Source organism: Ursus americanus, chromosome 14, assembly GCF_024610735.1.
Source record: "Ursus americanus isolate L20-20 chromosome 14, mUrsAme1.1.p, whole genome shotgun sequence".
Taxonomy (NCBI): Eukaryota; Metazoa; Chordata; class Mammalia; order Carnivora; family Ursidae; genus Ursus; species Ursus americanus.
The window spans coordinates 45,533,827-45,555,786 of NC_142140.1; the positions used below are offsets into that span (position 1 = coordinate 45,533,827).

General features: G+C 45.0%; 2 protein-coding genes across 2 annotated transcripts; one reads left to right on the forward strand and one right to left on the reverse strand.

Annotated features, from left to right (window-relative positions):
• Nucleotides 1-2,328: 2,328 nt before the first annotated feature.
• On the reverse strand, nucleotides 2,329-3,363 carry LOC123779814 (olfactory receptor 2Z1-like). The gene has a single exon (XM_045778357.2). It carries the CDS (start codon nucleotides 3,361-3,363, stop codon nucleotides 2,329-2,331), a length of 1,035 nt encoding a protein of 344 aa, XP_045634313.1.
• Nucleotides 3,364-15,384: 12,021 nt separating this feature from the next.
• LOC123779813 (C-type lectin domain family 4 member G-like) lies at nucleotides 15,385-21,264 on the forward strand. Its single transcript, XM_087866650.1, has 7 exons — nucleotides 15,385-15,466; nucleotides 15,806-15,913; nucleotides 16,432-16,485; nucleotides 16,582-16,671; nucleotides 18,585-18,736; nucleotides 19,602-19,705; nucleotides 21,098-21,264. The coding sequence occupies exons 1-7, from the start codon at nucleotides 15,385-15,387 to the stop codon at nucleotides 21,234-21,236; spliced, it is 729 nt and encodes a 242-aa protein (XP_087722776.1). The 3' UTR covers nucleotides 21,237-21,264.
• Nucleotides 21,265-21,960: the final 696 nt, after the last annotated feature.

Below are 21,960 nucleotides of genomic sequence, written 5' to 3' on the forward strand. Positions count from 1 at the left end.
TTTTTTCCTCTATTAACCCATCCTCCAATTCACTAACCCTTCCCTCTGCTTCGGTGACCCTGGCCGTCAGAGCCTCTAGTTTTGCCTGCATTTGGCTCATAGATTTTTTAATTTCTGTCAGATTCGCTCTCGTTTCTGTCCTTAGGGATTCTATATTCTCAGTAACCTTTTCGTTAATACTTTTTTCAATTCTGCTCATCATTTTGACCATCGTTACTTTGAATTCCATTTCTGATAATTTGGTTACATCCATATCCATTATTTCTGTGGCAGAGGCCACAGACTCACTGTCTTTTCTTTGCTGTGGGGGGGGGGAGCTTCTCCTTCTTGTCATTCTGATGAGGAGAGGTTGCAGGGTTGTCCAGAGCCCAAATTATTGACTGGGTACCAGGCCGTGCCCCTTGTTTTATAGGGATCTTAGAGATGTGGGCTTCTTCTTTAAAGATTTTATTTATTTATCTGAGAGAGAGAGACAGTCAGCAAGAACGGGAACAGAAGCAGGGGAGTGGGAGAGGAAGAAGCAGTCTCCCAGTGGAGGAGCCGGATGAGGGACTCCTTTCCAGAACGCTGGGATCACGCCCTAAGCCGGAGACAGGCGCTCAATGACTGCGCCACCCAGGCGCCCCGGGTTGTGGGCTTCTTGATTTTTCAGCCTGCCTTCTGTGTTCTGGGGGAGGGGCCTGCCGCACGGATACTCAGGCAACCCTGTTTGGGTAGAGTCTCCGTGTCCCCTGCGAGGGGCGAAGGGGATGGGCACGCTGTGAGCCGGTATTTACAGGCTTTTGTTCTCTTGGCGGCTTTCCCTGGCGGTCGGCTATGCCTCTTCTGAGAGTCAGAGCAGCGGAGGCTGCATTGTCACAGAACAGAGGGATTGCGGCCCGTTCTCCACTGATGTTCTGGCCACTTTAACTCTTGACTGTTGGTGCTGCTCAACCCTGCAGCGTCCCGGGATGTGCGCCCCACACCCGGCGTCCCTGCCCTCACTTCCAGGGCTGGCGCGTCTCTGTCCTTTGTGTTTCTAATGCCGCCAGCCACCGGCTGCCCCGCGCGCTCCCGGGTCTCCCGGTCTCAGTCTATGCCCGGTGAGCACACCGCGATTCCGGAGTTCCGTGAGAAGCCTGGTGGCGGGCGCACCCGGTTCAGGGTCTCGGTCTGCTGTTTCGCGGGTGCCGACCGCGAGTCCGCCCGCTCCCCCATGCAGGTGGCCCGCCAGCCGCCAGCCGCCCCGCGCACGCTCCGAGAGCTCCTGGTCTCAGTCTGGATCCCGTGAGCACACCGGGATTCCGGTGTTCCGCGAGATGTCTGGTGGCGCGCATTCACGGCTCACCGGTCTCTGTCCGCTCTCTCGCGGGTGCCCACCATGGGTCCGCCCACTCCCCCGTGCAGGTGGCTGCCGCTTTCTGGCGCCCAAACGCGGCGGCTCCCTCCCCCTTCCGTTTATCTTCGATATCTGTGCTTGGTTTTACGGCTCCCCTCTTGGTACCTCAATACTCAGCGCTGGAGATGTTCATTTGTAGAGATCCAGATGTATCTTCCTGTGTCTCAGGCTGATTCCATGGTTATTTAGGCTGGTCTGTTACCTATCCAGCTCGACTCAGGGGACCAGCTGAAAAAGGGGTCCCTTACTCCTCCGCCATCTTAACTCCTCCCCACGGCTCTGATTCTTAATCCAAAGACATATTTAGTAAATATCTTTGCAAAGATGAAGATCAGGGATATATTTTTCCTCTGGAAATCTTTAATTGAGTAATCTTAATTCTTGTACCCAATGGTGATGACAACAAAAGTTTAAAAATGACAGCATCCAATCTTATATGGCCTTGATATTCAGATAAGAGTGGGCTTCACCATCTTACATCTCTACTTCATCGTAACTGAGACAGCAAAAGTAACACATGCTTGGACTGCCCAACCAGGGTCATCTTGAGTGAGTCTTCTACTTCTGTGAAACCTAAAAATGTGATTCAAACAAAGATACTGCTGAGAACCAACATGGGCAGGGATGTTTAGAGCATCACTGCCAGAGCAGTAGCCCCTATATCTCCTTTCTTACTTGGATTTCAGATATTGGATCCCAGACCCATCACTCACTGTGCATAAATGTATAAGAATGGGGTATAAGCCAGGACACTAATGAGTGGCCAAAATATCCACAAGCTATTGGGTTAGCATTATTTTAGCAAAAATTTCCTTCTGTTTAAGAATGAAAAAAAAAAAAACACCCCAAGCAAACAACCCCTCCTCTTGTTTAAGTGATTGGGTTCACTATTTTTGTTTTCTATAAACCCCCAAGAGAAAAAGCAAGTCTGGGAAGAGAAAAGGAGTTGGTTATAGTACACCTTGCACCACATGAACTGCAAATGAAACAGGCCTCAACTGTAAGGGAGGGTCCTGGGAACAATGCAGAATCCTCCAGCAGGTCATCTCTGACCTAAAACCAGTTCTTCCAAGGACCTTGACCAAAGCCATTCGAACCTCTCGGTTTCTCAGGCTATAGATGAGGGGGTTGAGCATGGGGGTAACAAGGCTGTAGAAGAGGGAAACCACATTGTCCTGCTGTGGGCTGTGGTAGGTGCCTGGAACCATGTACATGAACATGGCTGCCCCATAAAACAGCCCCACCACAGTGATGTGCGAGGAGCAGGTGGTGAAGGCCTTGTGTCTGGCCTCGGCAGAGTGCATGTGGAGAACAGCCCTCAACACATGGCTGTAGGAGGTGGTGATGAGTGACAGGGGCAGCAGCAAGATCAGCACCCCTGAGATGGACAGCGACAACTCATACGCGGATGTGTCTGCACAAGAGAGCTTCAGCAGAGCAGGCAGCTCACAGAAGAAGTGATCCACAGTGTGTGAGGCACAGTAGGGGAAGTGCAGGGTGATGGAGGTCTGGATGGAGGCCACAAGCACACCTGACAACCAGGAGGTGCCCACCACGAGCAGGCAGACCTGACGTCTCATGAGCACAGGATAATGCAGGGGGTGGCACACGGCAACATAGCGGTCGTAAGACATGAGGGATAGCAGGACACCTTCAGAGACACCCATCAGCATCAGGAAGAACATCTGAGCTGCACACCCCCCGAAGGAGATGGAACCCTCTCCTTGCAGGAAGTCAGCTGCCATCTTGGGGATGGTGACCAATGGAAAGCCAACATCCAATAGGGAGAGTTGACTGAGCAGGAAGTACATGGGAGTGTGGAGCCTGGAGTCTGTGTGGATCAGGAAGAGCAGGACAGCATTGCCCAGAAGGCCCATAGTGAATATGATAGCCACAAGGGAGAACAGGACCAGATGTGGCCCTGAGTGGCTGAAGAGCCCCATGAGAGTGAAGTCCGAGATCATTGACTGATTTGATTCTCTCATCTTCCAGGAAGCATAACTCATCTGTAGGAAGAACAGGATATTTGGAAGGAGTTTTAGTGGGCAGTAGTCTTGTCTTACATGCCAGATAGAATTGTTTGGTAGTGGTTGCTTAGAGTCTCAAGAAGGATGATGAGCACATTCAGTCTCAGTAGGAAAAAAAAGAAAACCATCACTGATTCATTATGTCTGCTTTGGTCAGGGGATGGGGAATAGCAAAGTTTTGCCTTTGCCCTCCAGGAAAGCACTATCCACCAACATTTGCAGTTGAACTCTCTGTCCCCAAGGTAGGGAGTGCAAGTCAGTCTCAGTGGAATATTGGAATATACCCTATCCCAGACGCCCTGGGGCCAACACAAAGGAAGTATTCCAAAGAGATTAGATATCAAATAGGGAGATCTTGCTAAAGATAATAGGGAATGATGAGCCTGGAGAAGGAATATGGAGTGTGTGGATTGTTTGGCATATGGTTAAGGGAATATACTCTGGGATAGAACAAGATCTGAATACCAACCTAGCTTTGTGACTTTGGACAAGTTATTTAATCTTTCTGGTAGTCAGTTTCCCCATCTGTCTATAGGGATAAAAAACACCTTCCTCATAGGAGTAGCTGTGAGTAAATAAACAGCTTAGCTCAATGACAACCATGTGGCAATTTCTTGATTTAAGTTCACAACTATTACTCATATTGTAGATGAAATGTAAACATTAAAAAGCCAGCTGGGGTGGGGCGCCTGGGTAGCTCAGTCGTTAAGCATCTGCCTTCGGCTCAGGGCGTGATCCCGGCGTTCCGGGATCGAGTCCCACATCGGGCTCCTCCGTTGGGAGCCTGCTTCTTCCTCTCCCACTCCCCTGCTGTGTTCCCTCTCTCGCTGGCTGTCTCTCTGTCATATAAATAAATAAAATAATAAATAAATAAATAAATAAATAAATAAATAAATAAATAAATAAATAAAAACCAGCTGGGTAGGGTGGTTCACCTATAATAGGATAATGTATGCCTGGTACTTGGCTCAGTGTCTGGCATATAGTAAGACTGTTCTATATGTATTAGCCCTTTTTGTTGATGTTATTCAACATTGTAACTCTTGTCCACTTGCATGGCAAAAATGATCAATTCAAGTTTGTTCTCAGTCATGCTCTCCTGAAATGACAATTCCCTGTTCTTGCCCTAAATTGGTGGTTCTCAACCAGGGGTGATTTTGCCTCTTTCCTGGGACATAGGCAATGTCTGGAGATATTTTCAGTTGTCAAGCCTGGGGCTGCTAATGGATCTAGTGGGTAGAGATCAGGGATGCTATTAAATATCCTGGAATGCACAGGATGGTCCCCACCACAAAGAATTGTCTGGTCCCAAATTTCAATAGTGCCAAGGTTAAGAAACCCTTCAACTGACATCCATAAACTCTTCTCTGACGTGGAGCAGAGCCTCTGGGAGGTCTCTTGAGTCTATTGTCTTGGTCTTCTAGCAGAGATAAGCTTCATGTCCTATGCATGCCTAGAGATTAATCCGTGAAGTTGAATTCCCAGGTACATTTATTTAATTTAATTTATTTATTTGACAGAGATAGAGACAGCCAGCAAGAGAGGGAACATAAGCAGGGGGAGTGGGAGAGGAAGAAGCAGGCTCATTGCAGAGGAGGATCCCAGAACGCCGGGATCACGCCCTAAGCCGAAGGCAGATGCTTAACAGCTGTGCCACCCAGGCGCCCCTCCCAGGTACATTTTAAAGGAATTATTAATAAGACTAGTCTCAACTCAAATCCCCGGAGAATTGCATTGTTTCCATGACTCCATATAGAGAAGGGTTTGCTCTTTAATCATTATCCTTTGGGGCAAATTCATAGGCAAACAGTCTCTCTGGACCTTGTCAAAGGATTTTCAAGTGGACAGTGTACTTATTTCTTCTCTTTTCATCCACATCTCCCCCACGAGCCCCCCACCAAAGGGAAGAAAAGGGAGGTGATTCCTATTAAGCATTTACTACGTACCGAACACCGTGTTAAGGTCAGAGAAAGGCTAATGGGTTTCAGCTGAGTGTTTCCCAATGTTGGCACTATTGACATTTTGGGCTGGATAATTTTAAGTACTACAGGCATTTAATATTTAATATTTAAGTGTTATAGGCATTTTTTTACTTGATCTTACTGATAAGTGTTATCACTTGTATAGTTGAAGGAGCAGAGATTCAAAGAAGTGCAATAACCAACTGTACTGGGTTGAATAGCGTTGCCTCCAAATTCTTGTCCACCTGGAACCTCAGAATGTGTCCCTAAATGGAAAGAGGGTCTTTGCAGATATATTAAGGATCTTGAGAGGAAAACATCCCAGATTTAGGGTGTTCTCTAAAGCCAGTGACTAATGTTAATGTAAGACAAGGAGAGGACACACAGAGACACAAAGAAGGTGGCCATGTGAAGATGGAGGCAGAGATTGGACTGACCCAGCTATAAGCCAAGAAACACCAAGGATTGCCAAAGCTGTCACAGTCTAAGAGAGAGGCATGGGACAGACTCTCCCTCGGACCCTCCAAAAGGAATCAATCCTGGCAACACCTCGATTGTGAACATCTGACCTCCAGAACTGTGAGACAACAGATGTCTGTTGTTTTAGACCACACAGTGGCCCCAGGACACTGATACACCAGTCCAAGATTACTCAGCAAACAAGTAGTAGAATTAATTTTTAAACAACAGCTGGTATGATTCTAGGGTTCCTGTGTTTTTTCTTCACACCTTACTTTCCAGCAAAAAATAATGGATCGTTCAGATTCTGCTTTCCTAAGTAACCCTTTGGCATTCCTGCTCCAGTCATGTTATGTTTTTCTCTTCTGTTTGACAGTTATCCTACTGCCTGGCCTGGGGCAGGAGCCACTTCACCAACTGTGGGTCCACGGCCTTGAATACACTTGCCCTGATGCTCCCCCACTCACTCACCTGGCTTTGGTACAGTGGTCCTTTCAGTGGACTGGTCAACAGCCCCCCAGTCTCCACCTTAAGAAACCATGCAGGTCAACTCCGGTTTACCTCCAAGAAGCGTCAATTGGTCTAGAGCACGACGTGAACTCAGTACTACTTGCCCTGGTCCCTTGGATCCTCTACATCTGATGGCTATATGATGTCTCCCCAATGTCTTACCTATGAAAGGCCCCCTTCCTTCCCTCATACTCAATACTGTTTCCCTGACCTCACTTTCCCTTCCAGCATTTCCAGGTAGTCCCTTTGCTAATGATGCATCCACAGAGCAGCACATTCCCCTGTTACTTGCTTTTGGAATCTCCTGTAAGCAGCTTCTCCAACGGGACTGTGATCCCCTCTGTCATGGTTTGCCTGGAGCTTTGCACACATTCTTCCTTCAGGACAGGATGCTTCCCTCCACTAAACCCACCTTCCCCAGTCAGGCAGTAGGAAGCACTGGACAGAGACCACTCTTAGCTTTGGGTGTGTTGTCTCCTTGTTCTAAGTCAGCTACCTCACACCTTAGGATGAACAGCCCCTCCGACTGCAACCATTTTATTAAAGTAAGCTCTAACCCCAAAATGGAGCTTGAACTCATACCCTGAGATCAAGAGTTGCATGCTCTACCACTTGGACCAGCCAGAGTTGATTTGCCTTTTAAACCCCTTCCTTTCTATATTTTCCTCATTATCTGATGCCCTTTGCTGAAATGAAAGATGAGAGAAGAGGCACTGGAGTTAGCAGACTCTCTGTTGCCAATAAAACCTTCACAGCATCTTCCACTTACGAGGAAGCATGGCTGAGCTCTTCCTCCATCAGACACTGGCGATCCAGGGTACATTAAAATGTTTTTATTTCTTTTAAAGTCAGAAGAGAAAAGATGACTGCATCCAACCAGAACTGTAAGTGTCTTTATACCAACAATAAGCTGTAAAATATAATTTTTTAATATTGTTATTTATGGAGGAAGGGGTCCACAGAAGCAAACGTGCCTCTGGCCCATTCAAGTTACACTGCATTCCTGCCTTTCCCTCTCTTTGCTAGTTTGGTAATCAAATGATGAGTACTTGAAAGCTCAGTTCACAGACTGCTTTCTGCTTGACCATCACTCTGGAACACACAGCACAAGGAGCACAGAAGAGCTTGTTATGCATTTGCTGGATGACAAAATCGGCAAGGGAGATACTTAGTGTAATGACATGTCTAAGGTGGCACGGGGATTGACTGGCAGTTCTGGGATCCGAATCCATTCTGACAGGTCCCAGTCATGTGTATTTTCCTGTTCTGCCCATTGAACAGAAGTTTGGCTCTTTCTGTCCTGGCTCTCCAAGCTGATCTGATCTGATCTCTGAAAACTGCTTTGGGATGTCAGTGTTTTAGAATTTCTGGAAGGAGGGTTGAAGCTGTCTCTGGGCTGTGGCAGGGAGCATGTCCTAAGACCAATCTCTCAGCAATGATCAAGAACTCCAGGTCCTCCCAGCTCAGCAGCTTCTATGGAGGTTCATGTGTGGACATTAAAATAAACAACTCCCCCAACCCCCTCCTGCCACCCGAGGCTCGGGGCAGTGCTGATGGGCTGAGGTAAAACAAATTCTAAGATGCTCACCTGTGAGCCGGGGAAGATTAAGAGGCATATACAATCTCTCTGTCCCTCCAAATGCCTGCATATACTGAAACTCCGCACGATCATACAAATGAATATAAAACTATCAACTTCTGAGTCTCTTTCTTGCCATCAATATCTCCTCTCTAACCATGCCTACTTTCCAGGAAGTTTCACAAGCAGTGGGGTTCCAGACTGTCACCTCTACTTGCCAGGATCTAAGAGACCCTCTCTTGGCTCCCACACATACTTCAATTCTCCTTATCTTGGGACACCTTCTTGATAAAACCTCCTTGGAATCCGGGATCTTTGGTTAATGAATCTTGCCTTGGTTTATGGGGTGACTGACAAAATTGTCTGAGGACAGAGGCTCTGAGGGACTGTGTTGCATCAGAAAGCTTCTTTTTATCTCCCCTTTTGTCAGAGAGAGAAAATTAATCGCCATGGGAGCTACAGCCCTTGAGATTGAAATTATGCCAGGAGATACATTGTCCAACCTTCAGTTCCAGGAAGGTGGGAAGCACTGGGGTGTATAATTGAACTTTTTAAAGAATCTAAAACCATAGTGTCAGATAATTCAGAAGTCTTTATTTGTCCTCTTGTGGGAGAAAGGGGTGTGAGTATCTTGATTTATTTATTTATTTGTTTGTTTGTTTGTTTGTTTGTTTATTTATAGCATGGACACAAATGAACATGAACACACACAAAAATAACATTTCTAATTTTAGAGAATCTCTTCTGGGCAAAATAATGAAGCTGTGATGTTGGAAGAATAACCAGGAAATAGCAGGCAAGACTACATACAGGCAGCAATAGCTACAAACTAATCATGGTCAAGGAGACAATTGTTCATCCCAGCTAAAACCATCCATGTGAGGCAGTCTGCCAAAGTGATTGCTTTGTACCCTTCTGGGTGTCGTCTGGTATTTTGGGGACCATGATGGAAGTGAAAAGATGTCAAGTAAAGGAGGAGTTGGAGAAGATGAAGCCCAAGGGGTTGTGGAGGTGGGAGTCAGACGTGACAGTATGCAAGGACTCAGCCATGAAGATCGAGTTCAGCCCAAAGAGAAAGTACTGATCCTCTGGCTTCTCTGAGAATCCCAGGAGTGATTCCTTAGTAATGATTTGGGTTTTTGTTTCCATGAACCTGCCCGTGCCTCATAGGAAAGACCACCAGGTCAAGGAAAGAGACAAAGAGGGTCATATATCCAACAAAGCTATCTTTCAAAAATGAAAGTGAAAGGCATTCTAAGTTGAAAACTGGGAGAATTACAGGAAGACTAGGGAAGATCGGTTTAGTGGAGGGAAGCATCCTGTCCTGAAGGAAGAATGTGGGCAAAGCCCCAGGCAAACCATGACAGAGGGGATCACAGCCCTATTGAAGAAGCTGCTTATAGGAGATTCCAAATGCCAGTAATGGGGGAATGTGCTGCTCTGTGGATGCATCATTAGCAAAGGGACACCTGGCAATTCTGGAATAAATAAACAAACATTTCTTCATTTGCCGTATGCCCCCTGGACCATTTCCAGAGATTTTAAATGGATGCCCATGTATGATTTCACTAGGTTCACCAGCAAACAGATACATGAGAGGTCTATTATGTGTGTGAGGTCTCCCTCTATGTCTGGTATGTTTCAAAACCAGGTTTCATTATTGCTAATTAAAATAAATATGAACTCTAAAATGATGGAAAAATAAAAGGAAGTTAATTAAAATGTAAGCTGTAAAAACCAAATAGCCAGAAAGTAAGTAGATCTAAGTTATTAACTAACGAAACAACATTTAAGACCTGTGGTGTGTAGTAATAGGATTCCTGACATCTCCATGCATCTGGCGGACCGGGCAGAGCAAAGGCCTCCGGATTTTAAAGCTGCTGGGGACATCTCCAAATGGCAGTCTGATAGGGATTTTGGGCTCATGGTGTCCAAAGCAAACTCTTAGCTTTCACCCTAGACCTGTCTTTCTGCTGGTTCCAAAAATGGTTTCATTGATCTAGTTTCTAGTTGTGTGCATTTTTGAAGTTTGCTGTTATTTTTATTTTTTATCTTTTAATTCTATTTAATTTTAATTTAATTAACATATACTGTATTATTAGTTTCAGGGGTAGAATTTGGTGATTCATCAGTTGCATATAACGCCCAGTGCTCATCACATCACATGCCCTCCTTAATGTCCATCACCCAGTTACCCCATCCTCCCACCCACCTCCCCTCCAGCAACCCTCAGTGTTTCCTAGAGTTAAGAGTCTCTTATGGTTTGTCTCCCTCTCTGATTTCGTCTTATTTTAGTTTGCTGTTACTTGTAAATGTTGCTGCTCTGCGGTCAAAGAGTACACGTTACCCAATGATCAATCACAGCCTGTAACTCAGAAAAAGAATGGGTGGGCTCTGGCGCTGCCCCAGCCAGTAGCACCCCCCCTCCCCCACTTCCTGGAATCCCCAGCGGCTGGACAAATTGAGAGCACAGTGCCTGGCTGGACTTGCCAACACTATTGCCGGAACATACTCCCATAAACTCTTAGCAAGAGAAGCCAGTAACTCAAGAGAGAAGGGGTGGGAAGAGGAAGAGAGAGAGTTTGTTTCGGCTACCGACAGCTGGGGTGGGTGGCAGGCTCAAGCCTTAACTACAGACCTCTCTGTCTACAAGAGGGACACCTAGAGTTTTATTAAGAGTTTGGGGGGAGAGGTGGTGCTGCAAGACGGCAGGCAGAAAGCACGTGATCAGGGGCGCGTCATTATGTGTTCAGCCTGGGATCAAGGGCTGTGAATGGGGCGTGGGGGCTGTGGTCCCCTCGGTGTTCCATTGCTAGCAGGGCTTTTCTGGTCTGGCAGTTGGAATGTTCCGGTCATTGCAAAACACCTTTATCAATGCCTCCAGAAAGTGCATAAGAAATAAGCACAATGGGATGTAGTGTAAGAGTTAAGCGGTCTTGGGGCCCCTGGGTGGCTCACTTGGTTAAGCGGCTGCCTTGGGCTCAGGTCCTGATCCCTGGGTCCTAGGATTGAGCCCGGCATCAGGCTACCTGCTCAGCAGGGAGACTGCTTCTCCCTCTGCTCCTCCTCCGCGCCTCCCCCACTCTCTCTCTTGCTCACTCCCTCTCTCTCAAATAAATACATTAAATCTAAAAAAAAAAAAAAAGAGTTAAGCGGTCTTGTTTGTTTCAGTTTTAACTGTTGGGGTCTATGGTTGAGCCACAGGGCTCACTAACAGTAGAAAGGTATGGGTGATTTGTAATCTGTTGAATGTTTCTTGGGCCACATATATGATGACTTTTTATAAATATTTGATTAATATTAATATAATTAAATTAATATAAAATTTAAAATACACTTATAAATACTTTATAAATATAAAATAAATGAGTATTTATAAATAGTTACATAAATTTATATGAATTATACAATTTGTATTTAGAGAAAGGGGGTAATTGGGTGTATGGGCTTTGGATGGGTTGACATGCATAGGAATGACATGCTCCTGGGTGAACCATCACTCTCTCTAGAAACTGGCTAGTCTCTCCAGGATCAGCAAGGCCCTAGGTGTCAACACAACAGAAAAGTAGAAGGCATGGCTAATACAAAATACCAATGTGAATTCAGTAACTGCCAACTGTTTACATAAGGTGATGTGTATCAACTGCAGTTTTAATTCCATATAAATAGAGCTAACAATTTATATCTTCATAGCCAATCACAGACTACATGCAGGCATTCTGGACCTTTTCTTTGTTCAGTGATAAATAGCTCATTCTGTATGTATGAATTGGCGTGCTCTTTGGGTTTTAATTTTTATTTTTCCAACACTTTCGAGTTGTCCAACGGTGAGTCCAGGATTTCGAAGTTTCTGTCCTTACCTTTAACCCCCCTTGAGTAATTTCTCTCTAGGACAGTGGAAACAAAATGTATGGGAATTATCTAGAAGGCACTATCACCCAATATCAGACATAAAAATGTTCTGAATTCCTCATTACATAGGAACCCACTGTGTTGTGTAAAATTAAGATGACATTATGGTTATGTTGCCCTCTAAAATAAGTCTGCAGAAAATGCTAATTGATAGATGCATGTCAAGTAGGCCATGCAAATTGGAAAAATCTCACTGGGTATTACACGCAAATAATGAAACATGGAACGCTACATCAAAACCTAAGGCTATACTGTATGGTAACTAACATAACATAATAAAAAATTATTTAAAAAAAGGAAAAATTCATCTTTTTTTTTTTTACATTTGATCCCCAAAAGCAAGGGAACTATAAATGTCCCTTATTCCATTAGCAGTTATATAGCAGTTTAACTGTGCAAAGTATTTTCATATTCCTTTTCACAACATTTTTTACCTTTATTGAGAAATATAATGCATATACACAAAATGTATGAACAAACATATACAATCAATGGATGGTTATGTAATCAATGTTCACACATGCAACCCAACTGCGGTAAAAGACTCTTGCCAGACCCAGAAGCCCCACATACTCGTCTCTCATCACAGGGGTTAATTATCCAGACTTAACAGTATCCTAAATTTCCAATAATCATTTATCAATTTTCTTTACAATTTTTTACCCATGTGTATCTATATATACACCCCTAAACAATATAGTTAGTTTTACCATTACAAAAATCAACTCAATTGATGTGTAGTTTACATAAAATGACCTCATTTTAAGTTATAAATTTTGATGAATTTGGCATGGAAACGCCACCACAATCAAGATACAGAACATTTCCATGAGTCCCCCAAAGTTCCCAGTCAATCCCCCCATCCTCAGCCCCAAACAACTATGTTCTGCTTTCTCTCACTATATTAGCTCCGTATAGGGAAGATCCTGTAGTTAGCTAGTCCTTTTGGTCTGGCTTCATTCACTTAATGTGGCTTTGAGAACTACCCATGTCGTTGCAGGAATCACGAATGCATTTCTTTTACATCCCTCAGTTGTATTCCATTGCATAGATATTACAATTTGTTTATCCATTCACAAATTGATGGACATTTTAGTTATTTCAGCTTTGAGGCTATTAAATATAAAACCACTATGAATATTAGTGTTTCACATTTTTTAAAAGATTTTATTTATTTATTTGACAGAGAGAGACAGCCATTGAGAGAGGGAACACAAGCAGGGGGAGTGGGAGAGGAAGAACCAGGCTCCTAGCAAAGGAGCCTGATGTGGGGCTCGATCCCAGGACCCTGGGGTCACGCTCTGAGCCGAAGGCAGACGCCTAATGACTGAGCCACCCAGGCACCCCAGTGTTTCACATTTTTAAACTTTTTCTCCACAACTTTTAAATTGAAAAAATTTAGATCTACAGAAAGGTTGCAAGAATAGTCCAATGAACGTGTGTGACCTTCATCTAGTTTCACCATTTACTAACTCTGTGCTAGATTTGCTTTATTGAACTATTATCTATCATCTATCTACCTATCATCTACCTACCTATCTACTTATCTTTCACACACTCTTCATTGTTCATCCATTTGAGAGTAGGTTGCACAAATTGTTTTTGAATACTTGCTTTTGCTTATGGAGAGATAGTTTTTGTAATCTTGTGTGTGTGTGTGTGTGTGTGTGTGTGTGTGTGTGTGTGTGTGTTTTCTCTCACCAGAATAAAATATGAAAGACTCATCCAAGCTCTTGTATACAGCTCTTGTTGGCTTATCTTCATTGATGTATGTTTTCTATTTTTCTATCATATGGATATACCATGGTTGTATTCTTCTATTCTACTCAGATGGGCATTGGATTATTCTCAATTTTGGCAATTACAAAAAAATTGTGATGAAATAAGCATGCAAATAAGCATGTGCAAATAAGCATGCAACTGTGTTGGACATACACTTACAAATGCAACCCCAAGGGTATGTGTGTTCTCAGCTTTGTCATTTATGCTGAACAGATCTCCAGAATTTTTGCACCAATTTACACTCACTCCAGCAGCGTAAGAATGTTCCAGTTGCTCCATATCTTGACCAACACTTAGTGACGGATTTAAAAATGTGCCCCAATCTGATATCCATGTAATAATATCTCCTTGTTCACTTAGGTTGCATCTTTCCGATTGCTAATAAGCATGAGCACTTTTTCCTATTTAAAAAATTATCAGGATTTCCTAGACGCATGAGGAAACACTATATATATTACTATGGTCATAATTGTGTAAAATAAGTATGCATGTGACTAAGGATTGCAATGCAATATGCAAAATAGGTGGTATATTAGTTTCCTGGGGCTTTTATAACAAAGTGCAGCACACTGAGTGGCTTAAACCACAGAAATTCGTTGTCTCACAGTTTGGGAAGATAGAAGTCCCAGATCAAGGTGTCATAAGTTGGTTCTTTCTGATGGGTGTGAGGAAAGCGTCTGTCACCAGCCTCTCTCCTGACTTCTGTAGCATGCTGGCAATCTTTGGTGTTTCTTGACTTGTAGAAGCCTACCTCAACTTCTGCCTTTATCTTCACATGATATTTTCCTTGTGTGCAAGTTCCTTTTTTTTTTGGTAAGGACACTAGTCATATTGGATGAGGGGCCCACTCTACTCCAGTATGATTTGATCTTAACTGATTACATCTGCAACAACCCTCTTACCAAATACAGTCACATTCTGAGGTCCTGAAGATTAGGGCTTTCACACATAAATTTGTGGAGGATAAGGGTTACAACTCAACTCATAACAGATGGCTAGTAATTTTTCTTTCTTTTCTTTCAAGCGCATAGTATTGAGGTTGGCAACACAGCAGAGAATAATGGGGAAGATGGCTTGGTGTCAGAAGGGATTGATTTACATCCTAGCTGTGCTTTTTATTAGCCTTGTGTTTTCACCACACCAAGCATTTCATCTATTCTGTGTTGAACAGTGCTATTTTGGACAGTTTTTTTGTGAAAAGGAAAATAGATAGCGTGTGTAAAGTGCATTTCATTGCGTTTGACAGAAGGCAGTCAATAAATGCTAGCTCTTTCTTCCTTATATTCAAAATTTTAAAACTTTAAAACAGTAAATAGGTAATTAACTAGCTAGAGTAATGCACGCATGAATGATGGTGCTGGGAAGTGCAACTGGCCTCAGTAGCCAAGAAAAGAATCACGTAAATGATTTCCTAAGGTCAAATGTCCAAAACTGGGCAAACCTGAGGTAACTGTTCACAGAAAGCTGTTAGAAGCAAAGAGTGGCAATGGTGTGAGTACTGGGATTTGGATTTGGTTCTGTATTGTTTTGTGTTTTAACCACCTTGGGCAGAGGAAAGCTTGGTGCCCACTGTCTTTGCCCCAGGTGCCCAGGTCCCTTCCCCCATTGGATTACTTGATCATCAGCCATATAGAGTTGTTGGGGCCCCACGCTGAGCCAGGAAGGAAGACAAGTGTAGGAGGGTTGGGGAGGAGGGTGTTTCCTTCCAAGAGCTGGTTAGATCACCCAGAAAACCCTGCAGGGCAGGGGCATTTCAGACCTGAGTGAACTGCAGCCATGGCCGAAGCCAGGCAGTCCTCAAACCCTAATGAGATTACAGCATTGAGAGCCAAACTCCCCCCGCAGCAGGGGAACACTGGTGAGTCAAGGAGCTGGGACCAGGGGTCCTTTACTTCAGCAAAAGCTGGGTGCCAGGTTGCCCTGATTCCCTCACAGGTTGGAGGAAGGGAATATCTAAGGTTTGAGTCTTCCTGAAGCCCTTCCTCATCCCACTGTCCTTCACCCCCATGACTTCTTATCCTAGAAGGATGGGCTTCTTTTTCCAGCCTTTTCTGGGTCCTCCCTATCAGGTGGGTCCAGTAGTGAACCCAGAATACCCCAGGGGATATGGTGGTTTCCTGCAGACTGTCTGAGGCATCTCAGGGGGCAAGAGAGTGTACGTCCTTGGGGAGAGGGAGGCTGACCAGGTTTCCTCCAGGGCGATGGGGACAGACATCCCAGGACAAGACCTGGAAGTATCTCTGCCTTGTTGTGTCTCTGATCCTGCTTCTCATGGTCATTATTTTCAGTGTGGCCCTGTCTGAAGGTAAGGCATATGGGTTGGTGGGGACAGGGTGACCACAGGGAAACAAGCACACTGACTCCCAACCTGCAAAGGCAGGTCTGCAGGGCTGGTGCAGGGGTGGGTGGTCTGTGTCACTAGGGGGATCATAATGATAACAGAATGGAGCTCACCTGCCCATCAGTCTCAGAGGCTTTTGGGGTCCTGCATGGGCTGAAGTCAGTCTGAGTCATTGGTGAGTGTCTCCCCAGATCTCATCCCTGACCTGGACTAGAACTCCAGGCTCCCTGCTAACTACTGTAGAGAACTGGCTCAACAGACACCCCTGAATAAAAGTTCTGCCTCACTGACTGCCTTAGACAAGGGCCTTTACCGCTCAGGGCCTCAATGTCTTCATCTGAAAAATGGGTGGGGCATTTCGGAGCCCCAGAATGCCTTGCCCTGGGAATGGGGGAAAGCCTTGGCCACTTGGGGTTTGAGGAACAGGGAGAGATCCCAGGGAGGTTTTGGGGTCCAGAGCACCTCCTCGCGCCTCTCCCCAGTCTTGAAGAGGACACAGCAGGTGCAGAAGGAAGTCTTTCAACTGAATGAAAAAGGTGAGTGAGGTTTGACATGGTTGGCCTCCAGCCCCTCAACCACATCTCCTCTCTCTGCCAAGACCTTCACCAGCCCTTTCTCTTTGGGTCCCACAGTGACACAGGGACTGGGGGATGCCGGGCACGACCGGGACTTCATCCGGGGTGAAGTGTTCCGGCAAATAAAGGCTGTACTGGCAGGCAATGGTAAGGAGAGGAGGTGGAGAGGGGAGAGGCTGTGCTGCCTTCAGCACCTGTAACGGTGGGGCTTCCCACAGCACTGGCTCTCAGAGGTCACCTTGATACCAGTGGCTTCTCAGATCTTTTTAGAAAGTTCAGGTGATATGATCAGATCATATTTGTAGTGGAGGCTCCCAGGAAAGCAAGAACTTTGAGACAGCCAGACCTGGTCTGGGCTTGTGGTTGTATATGACCTTGGGCAACCCATTTAAGCCATTCCAAGCCTCAGTTTCTTCAGCTGTAAAATAGGGATAATTAACAGTATTTTCTTCAAGACAGACGGTCAGGATCCAGAGCCTCTACTTTTCATACCACATTGGTGTGTTATCAAATGTGGTCGGTCCGTAGCGGCATATTAGAAGTACCTGGAGAATTTGCCACAGTGTAGATTCCTGGTTTCCAAACAATCCTCTGGATTGGATGCTACTGGAGGGGGTGCTCTTGGTGCCACATGTTTTTTATATAACTTTTGCATGAGTGGATGACATTCACTATATGTACAATCAATTCTCATTATTCATGTAGTTATGTTTTATAAAGTCCCTGCAAATGATGAATTGGTGAATATTGAATCATTGCTCCTAGGGGAAATAACAGTGTTAGGTTTATTTAAGCCTCTGGTCATAATGTTTTGTCAACTGATCAATACAACCCCATTTTCATGTGTTTCTGTTTCAATATATTTAATAGATATTGTTTCATTAACATTGAACTCATGGCCAACAGCACTTGAACTCATGCCTGAATGAAGCTTATCTAACACACATGCATTTTCTCTGTAAGGCATATTGCAGGCTTCCTGCTCATTTGGGAATACTGACAGCACTTCTGCATTATAATTGAGGGCCTTTTTATTTTTCATTTTATTTTATTTTTAAAGATTTTATTTATTAATTTGAGAGGGAGAGAGAGCATGAGCAGGGGAGGGGCAGAAGCACAAGCAGACTCCCCACTTAGCATGGAGTCCAACTCAGGGCTCGATCCCAGGACCCTGAGATCATGACTTGAACCGAAGTCAGGCACTTAACCGACTGAGCCACCCACACGCCCCAAGGACCTTTTTAAACAGCAAAATCACCAACAGAAAGCACAAAAATGTGAAAAGTGTAGCATAAAATGGCCTGTGGAAAGGATGGTTGTTTACAGTCTGAGAGGTGAAGCAAGAAAGCAGAGCCTTGCCTGATTTTCCTTCAGACTCAAGCTTTTTGCTGCTCTATGCGTGTCTGTGAGTGACCAGGAAAACTTCATAAGTATTGATTTTGGGGTTACCAATACATTTTCATAAGTAGGTGAATTTGCAAATATAGAATCTGCAAATAACAAGGATTAATTGTGTGTGCCTTTGTGTCTATTCACTAACTGGAGATAGATGAACGCAGCGAGAATCCTCTCTCTCACTTCTGAGCCCTCACTGCCAAGTTCCCACTTAATCCTCAGGAACCACTGTAATTGTTTTATGTAGTTATATACGTTTTCCTTCAGAGCACAGTTTCTTAAACTGAGTGCTACTGATATTTGGGGCTGAATAATTCTTTGCACTGGGGACTGTCCTGTGCATTGTACAGTTTCTGCTCTAGAGTTTCTTCAAGCAAATAAGGATGTCAAACATATGTCCCTGTATTTTATACAAAAGTAGGATATTAATTCCACAGTGTTGAGTCCCTTTTCCCCACCTCATAGGATATCTATAGCATTTTATATTTCCTTCTGATACAGTTCAATAATGGGAAGCACCAACTTACCAGGTAGTGAGTTTCCAACTGTTGGGTATGTTCAAGAGAAGGCTGTTGGGAATGTGACCAGGGGGTGATGGGTGACACAGCACTTCAGTGGATGGAAAACTGGACATGCCAATTTTGCTAATGGCTCCATTCCCACAGAATCCTCTTGTGAGCCTTGCCCCCTGGACTGGAAGGTCTTTCAGGGCTCCTGCTACTTCTTTTCCCTGGACAACCTCACCTGGACCCAAGCTAATGATTCTTGTGTCCAGAAGAAAGGTCACCTGGTTATCATCAACTGCAGAACAGAACAGGTGGGATAGGGAAAGGCGGAATCTCAGCAGGGTGGGGAGGGATTATAAAAGAATTTGGGGGTTCATATTTCTGTCCCCTTTGGGATCTAGCATAATACTTCTAGTATGGTCTTCAAGACCTTCCTTTCTTGCTGCAACTGAACCTCACTGCTAAGACATGCAGGGAATGGATTCTCTGCACTGTGGTCCTGCCTCCAAGCTCTGATTCATGTAGGTCTCTCTGCTTGGAGTACTCTTACTCTTGCTATCTGTGTGGAGAATTCTTACTCACCTGCCAAAACCCCAATACAAGCATCCTTTCTCCATATTATCTCATGACACCATCAGAGACTTTCATCATAGAACTTCACACTGCACCAGGCTTGCCTGCTTGTCTGGGGCAGGATCTAAATAATCTCAGGAACAAGGCTTGGCTCAAAGCAGGGCATCAAGAATGTCCTTAGATCTGGGTTTCCAGCCAGAGATATTCCTATAGCCTACAGATCAAACCCCTTGCTCTGACATGCATTGACCTTAAAAAATATTCGCAGCCAATATTTGTCCGGTACTTCTTTCTAGGAACACATACCTCACACAATCGATTCTTCCCATCTTGAGAATCTGGTAAAAGGTGGAGACTCCATTCTTTCCTTTGTATGGATGGGGAGACCAAAGGGTGGGTAACTTGTCTGAGGCCATACAACATGCACATAGTAGGTCTGGAGTTTGCATCAGGATATAAAGTGCTGTGCATGGCTGTCTCTGTCTGCCAGCCCACCTGAGAGCTCCTCTGTACCTTAGCCCTCTTACGACCCTCAGACATTCCAAACTCTCTCCTTTCAGCTTTAATGGAATTTTACCTCTCAGTATGCCTTCTCCCTTCTAGGACTTCCTGACATCAACTGCACAGGTGACATCCTGGATAGGCCTCTTCAAAGAGGGCCAGAAAGGCCACCACAGGTGGATGGATGGCTCAACACCCACCTACATGTGAGTCTCCATGTCTGCCATGCAGGTGCCCCTAATCACCCACGATATTCCCCTCCTAAGAGATTGGCAGGGCTTTTGACGGGTGAGTCTACGACCACTCACTATTTACCTGCAACAACTCCCAAACAACATACCACATTTTCTACCATACCAGCTATTGCTATTTTGTTACTCGGGAAGGGTATTCCCATTTAAATGCTTGAGAAACAATGGATTCAATGCCAAACTGGTTCTTTGTTGTAGGACTTCTAAGAGCCTTAATGTGCTAATATGCAGATTGGGCCTATTAAGGAGTATAATAATGTAGCACTTGCTAACTATATGAGTTTCTTGTGGCCTCTAACAAAGCTGTAACAAACTGTGTGGCTTAAAACAACAGAAATTTATTCTTTCACAGTTCTAGAGGCCAGAAATCCCAAACCGACATGTCAGCAGGGCTACAACTCCCTCCAAAGGCTGTAGGGGAGGATCTTTTCCTGCCTCTCCCAGCTTCTGGTGGCTCCAGGTATTCCTTGGCTCGCGGGCTCATCACTCCAATCTCTGCCTCTGTGGTCACACAGCTTTCTCTTTCCCCTGTGTCCTCTCTCCTCTGTCCCTTATAAGGACACTTGTCATTGGAGTTAAGGCTCACTCAGTTAATCCAGGATGATCTTACCTCAATATCCTTCACTAATTTCATTTGCAAAGACCCTTTTCCCAAATAATTTCATGTTCACAGATACCTGGGGTGAGGGTGTGGGAACATCTTTTTAGTGGAGACAACATTGAATCCCCCACGCCTTCCTGCAGCTACCTGCCTCCTCACACTCTTTGTTATTGTTTGGTTGTTTCCATCTGCCAGCATCACCTTTCCCTGTCTGGCAAACTGCTCTAGATGGGTCCGGGCTTAGGGCAGAATTCACCTCCTTGGTAAACTCATCTGCTGTCTGAGCACCAATCAACACATCCTCAGAACATGCTCCCAGTTTGCAAAAGAAGAAAACAGAGGTTCAGACATTAAGACTTTTACCCTGGTCACATAGATATCAGGTGGCAGGCCTAGAATTTGGACAGGGTAAAATCCGGCTTCAGGGTAAATGGACCTCAGAGAAGGGGAGAGGGTCAGTGGGATGAGGCAGAGACAGTGGTCCCAGAACATGGAGATCCTCAGCTTCCCTAAAGACTGCTGCCTGTTGTCACTCCCATTTGAGCTCAGTCTCTCCACTCAGAAAAAAAAAAAAAAAAGAAATGGGAAGGGGTTGACCAGATGACTACTATAAGATGAGCTCAATAAATGACTCCCATTGGAGGCCTCAAGACCTTCAGGGCCAGACACTCACTCACAGAGAACAGGGTTGGGGGGCTCAGGCACTGGCTCATTTACTCAGGGATTTTGTGGCCATCTCTTTACAGCAACTGGGACTCCGAGGAGCTACATGATAATGTAACTGTCCCAGCCTGCATGGTGATGCACAGCTATGGACACTGGAGTGACTTCTCCTGTGAATTAGGCAGATTTGCTTTCATTTGTGAGAGGCGGCAGAACTGCTGACCCAAGACCATATACCCCACTCCCTGGGATGATGTAGAACCCTTGTTATACAGCCTCAGGCCCCATCCTTGCCTTTTCTGGATTCTGAGTTCACAGAGGCAACAATAAAGGATCTTTCTCCAAAGTCTTGTGTCCCTTTCTTGGCGTTAGGCTTGCTCACCCTTTATTTCCTTTCCTGATTTCTGCTGAGTGGCAGAAATGCCCCAGAAGCAGTCCTCGGCCCATCCCTGCAGGAGGATTATAATTCTTAACGCGCATTAAAGCCAGGCTCATCCAGGATCTTGCTTGGGCCAATGATGTGTGATGGGAATTGACATGTGCCACTAGTAAGCAGGAATCTTAAGAGCCTTATGTGGTTCTGCCATCTTTATTTTGCTCTTGCCACAAAACCAGCTCTCCCCAGAGAGGGCAGCTCCTTCAGACTTGGTCCTGCAATGAAGACCCCCTCAAGCAGAGTCTGCTGATCCACAGTGACCAAAAGCATGGCCAAGACATGAAGCTCTCTGGTTGTCAGCCACTAAGATTTTGAGGTCAGCAGTTGTCACTGCCCACACTAAACCTAAGCTGACCAATACAGGGGACCAAGTTCCATTTCCTAAAATCCCTGTATCTATGGCTTTGTTCTGACCTAAAAAGCCCAACACTTGTGGATACAGGGCAATTGGGCCCCTCACATTTCAGCATCACCATTAACTTGGGCAGCCTCTCTGGTTTCCCCTTCAGC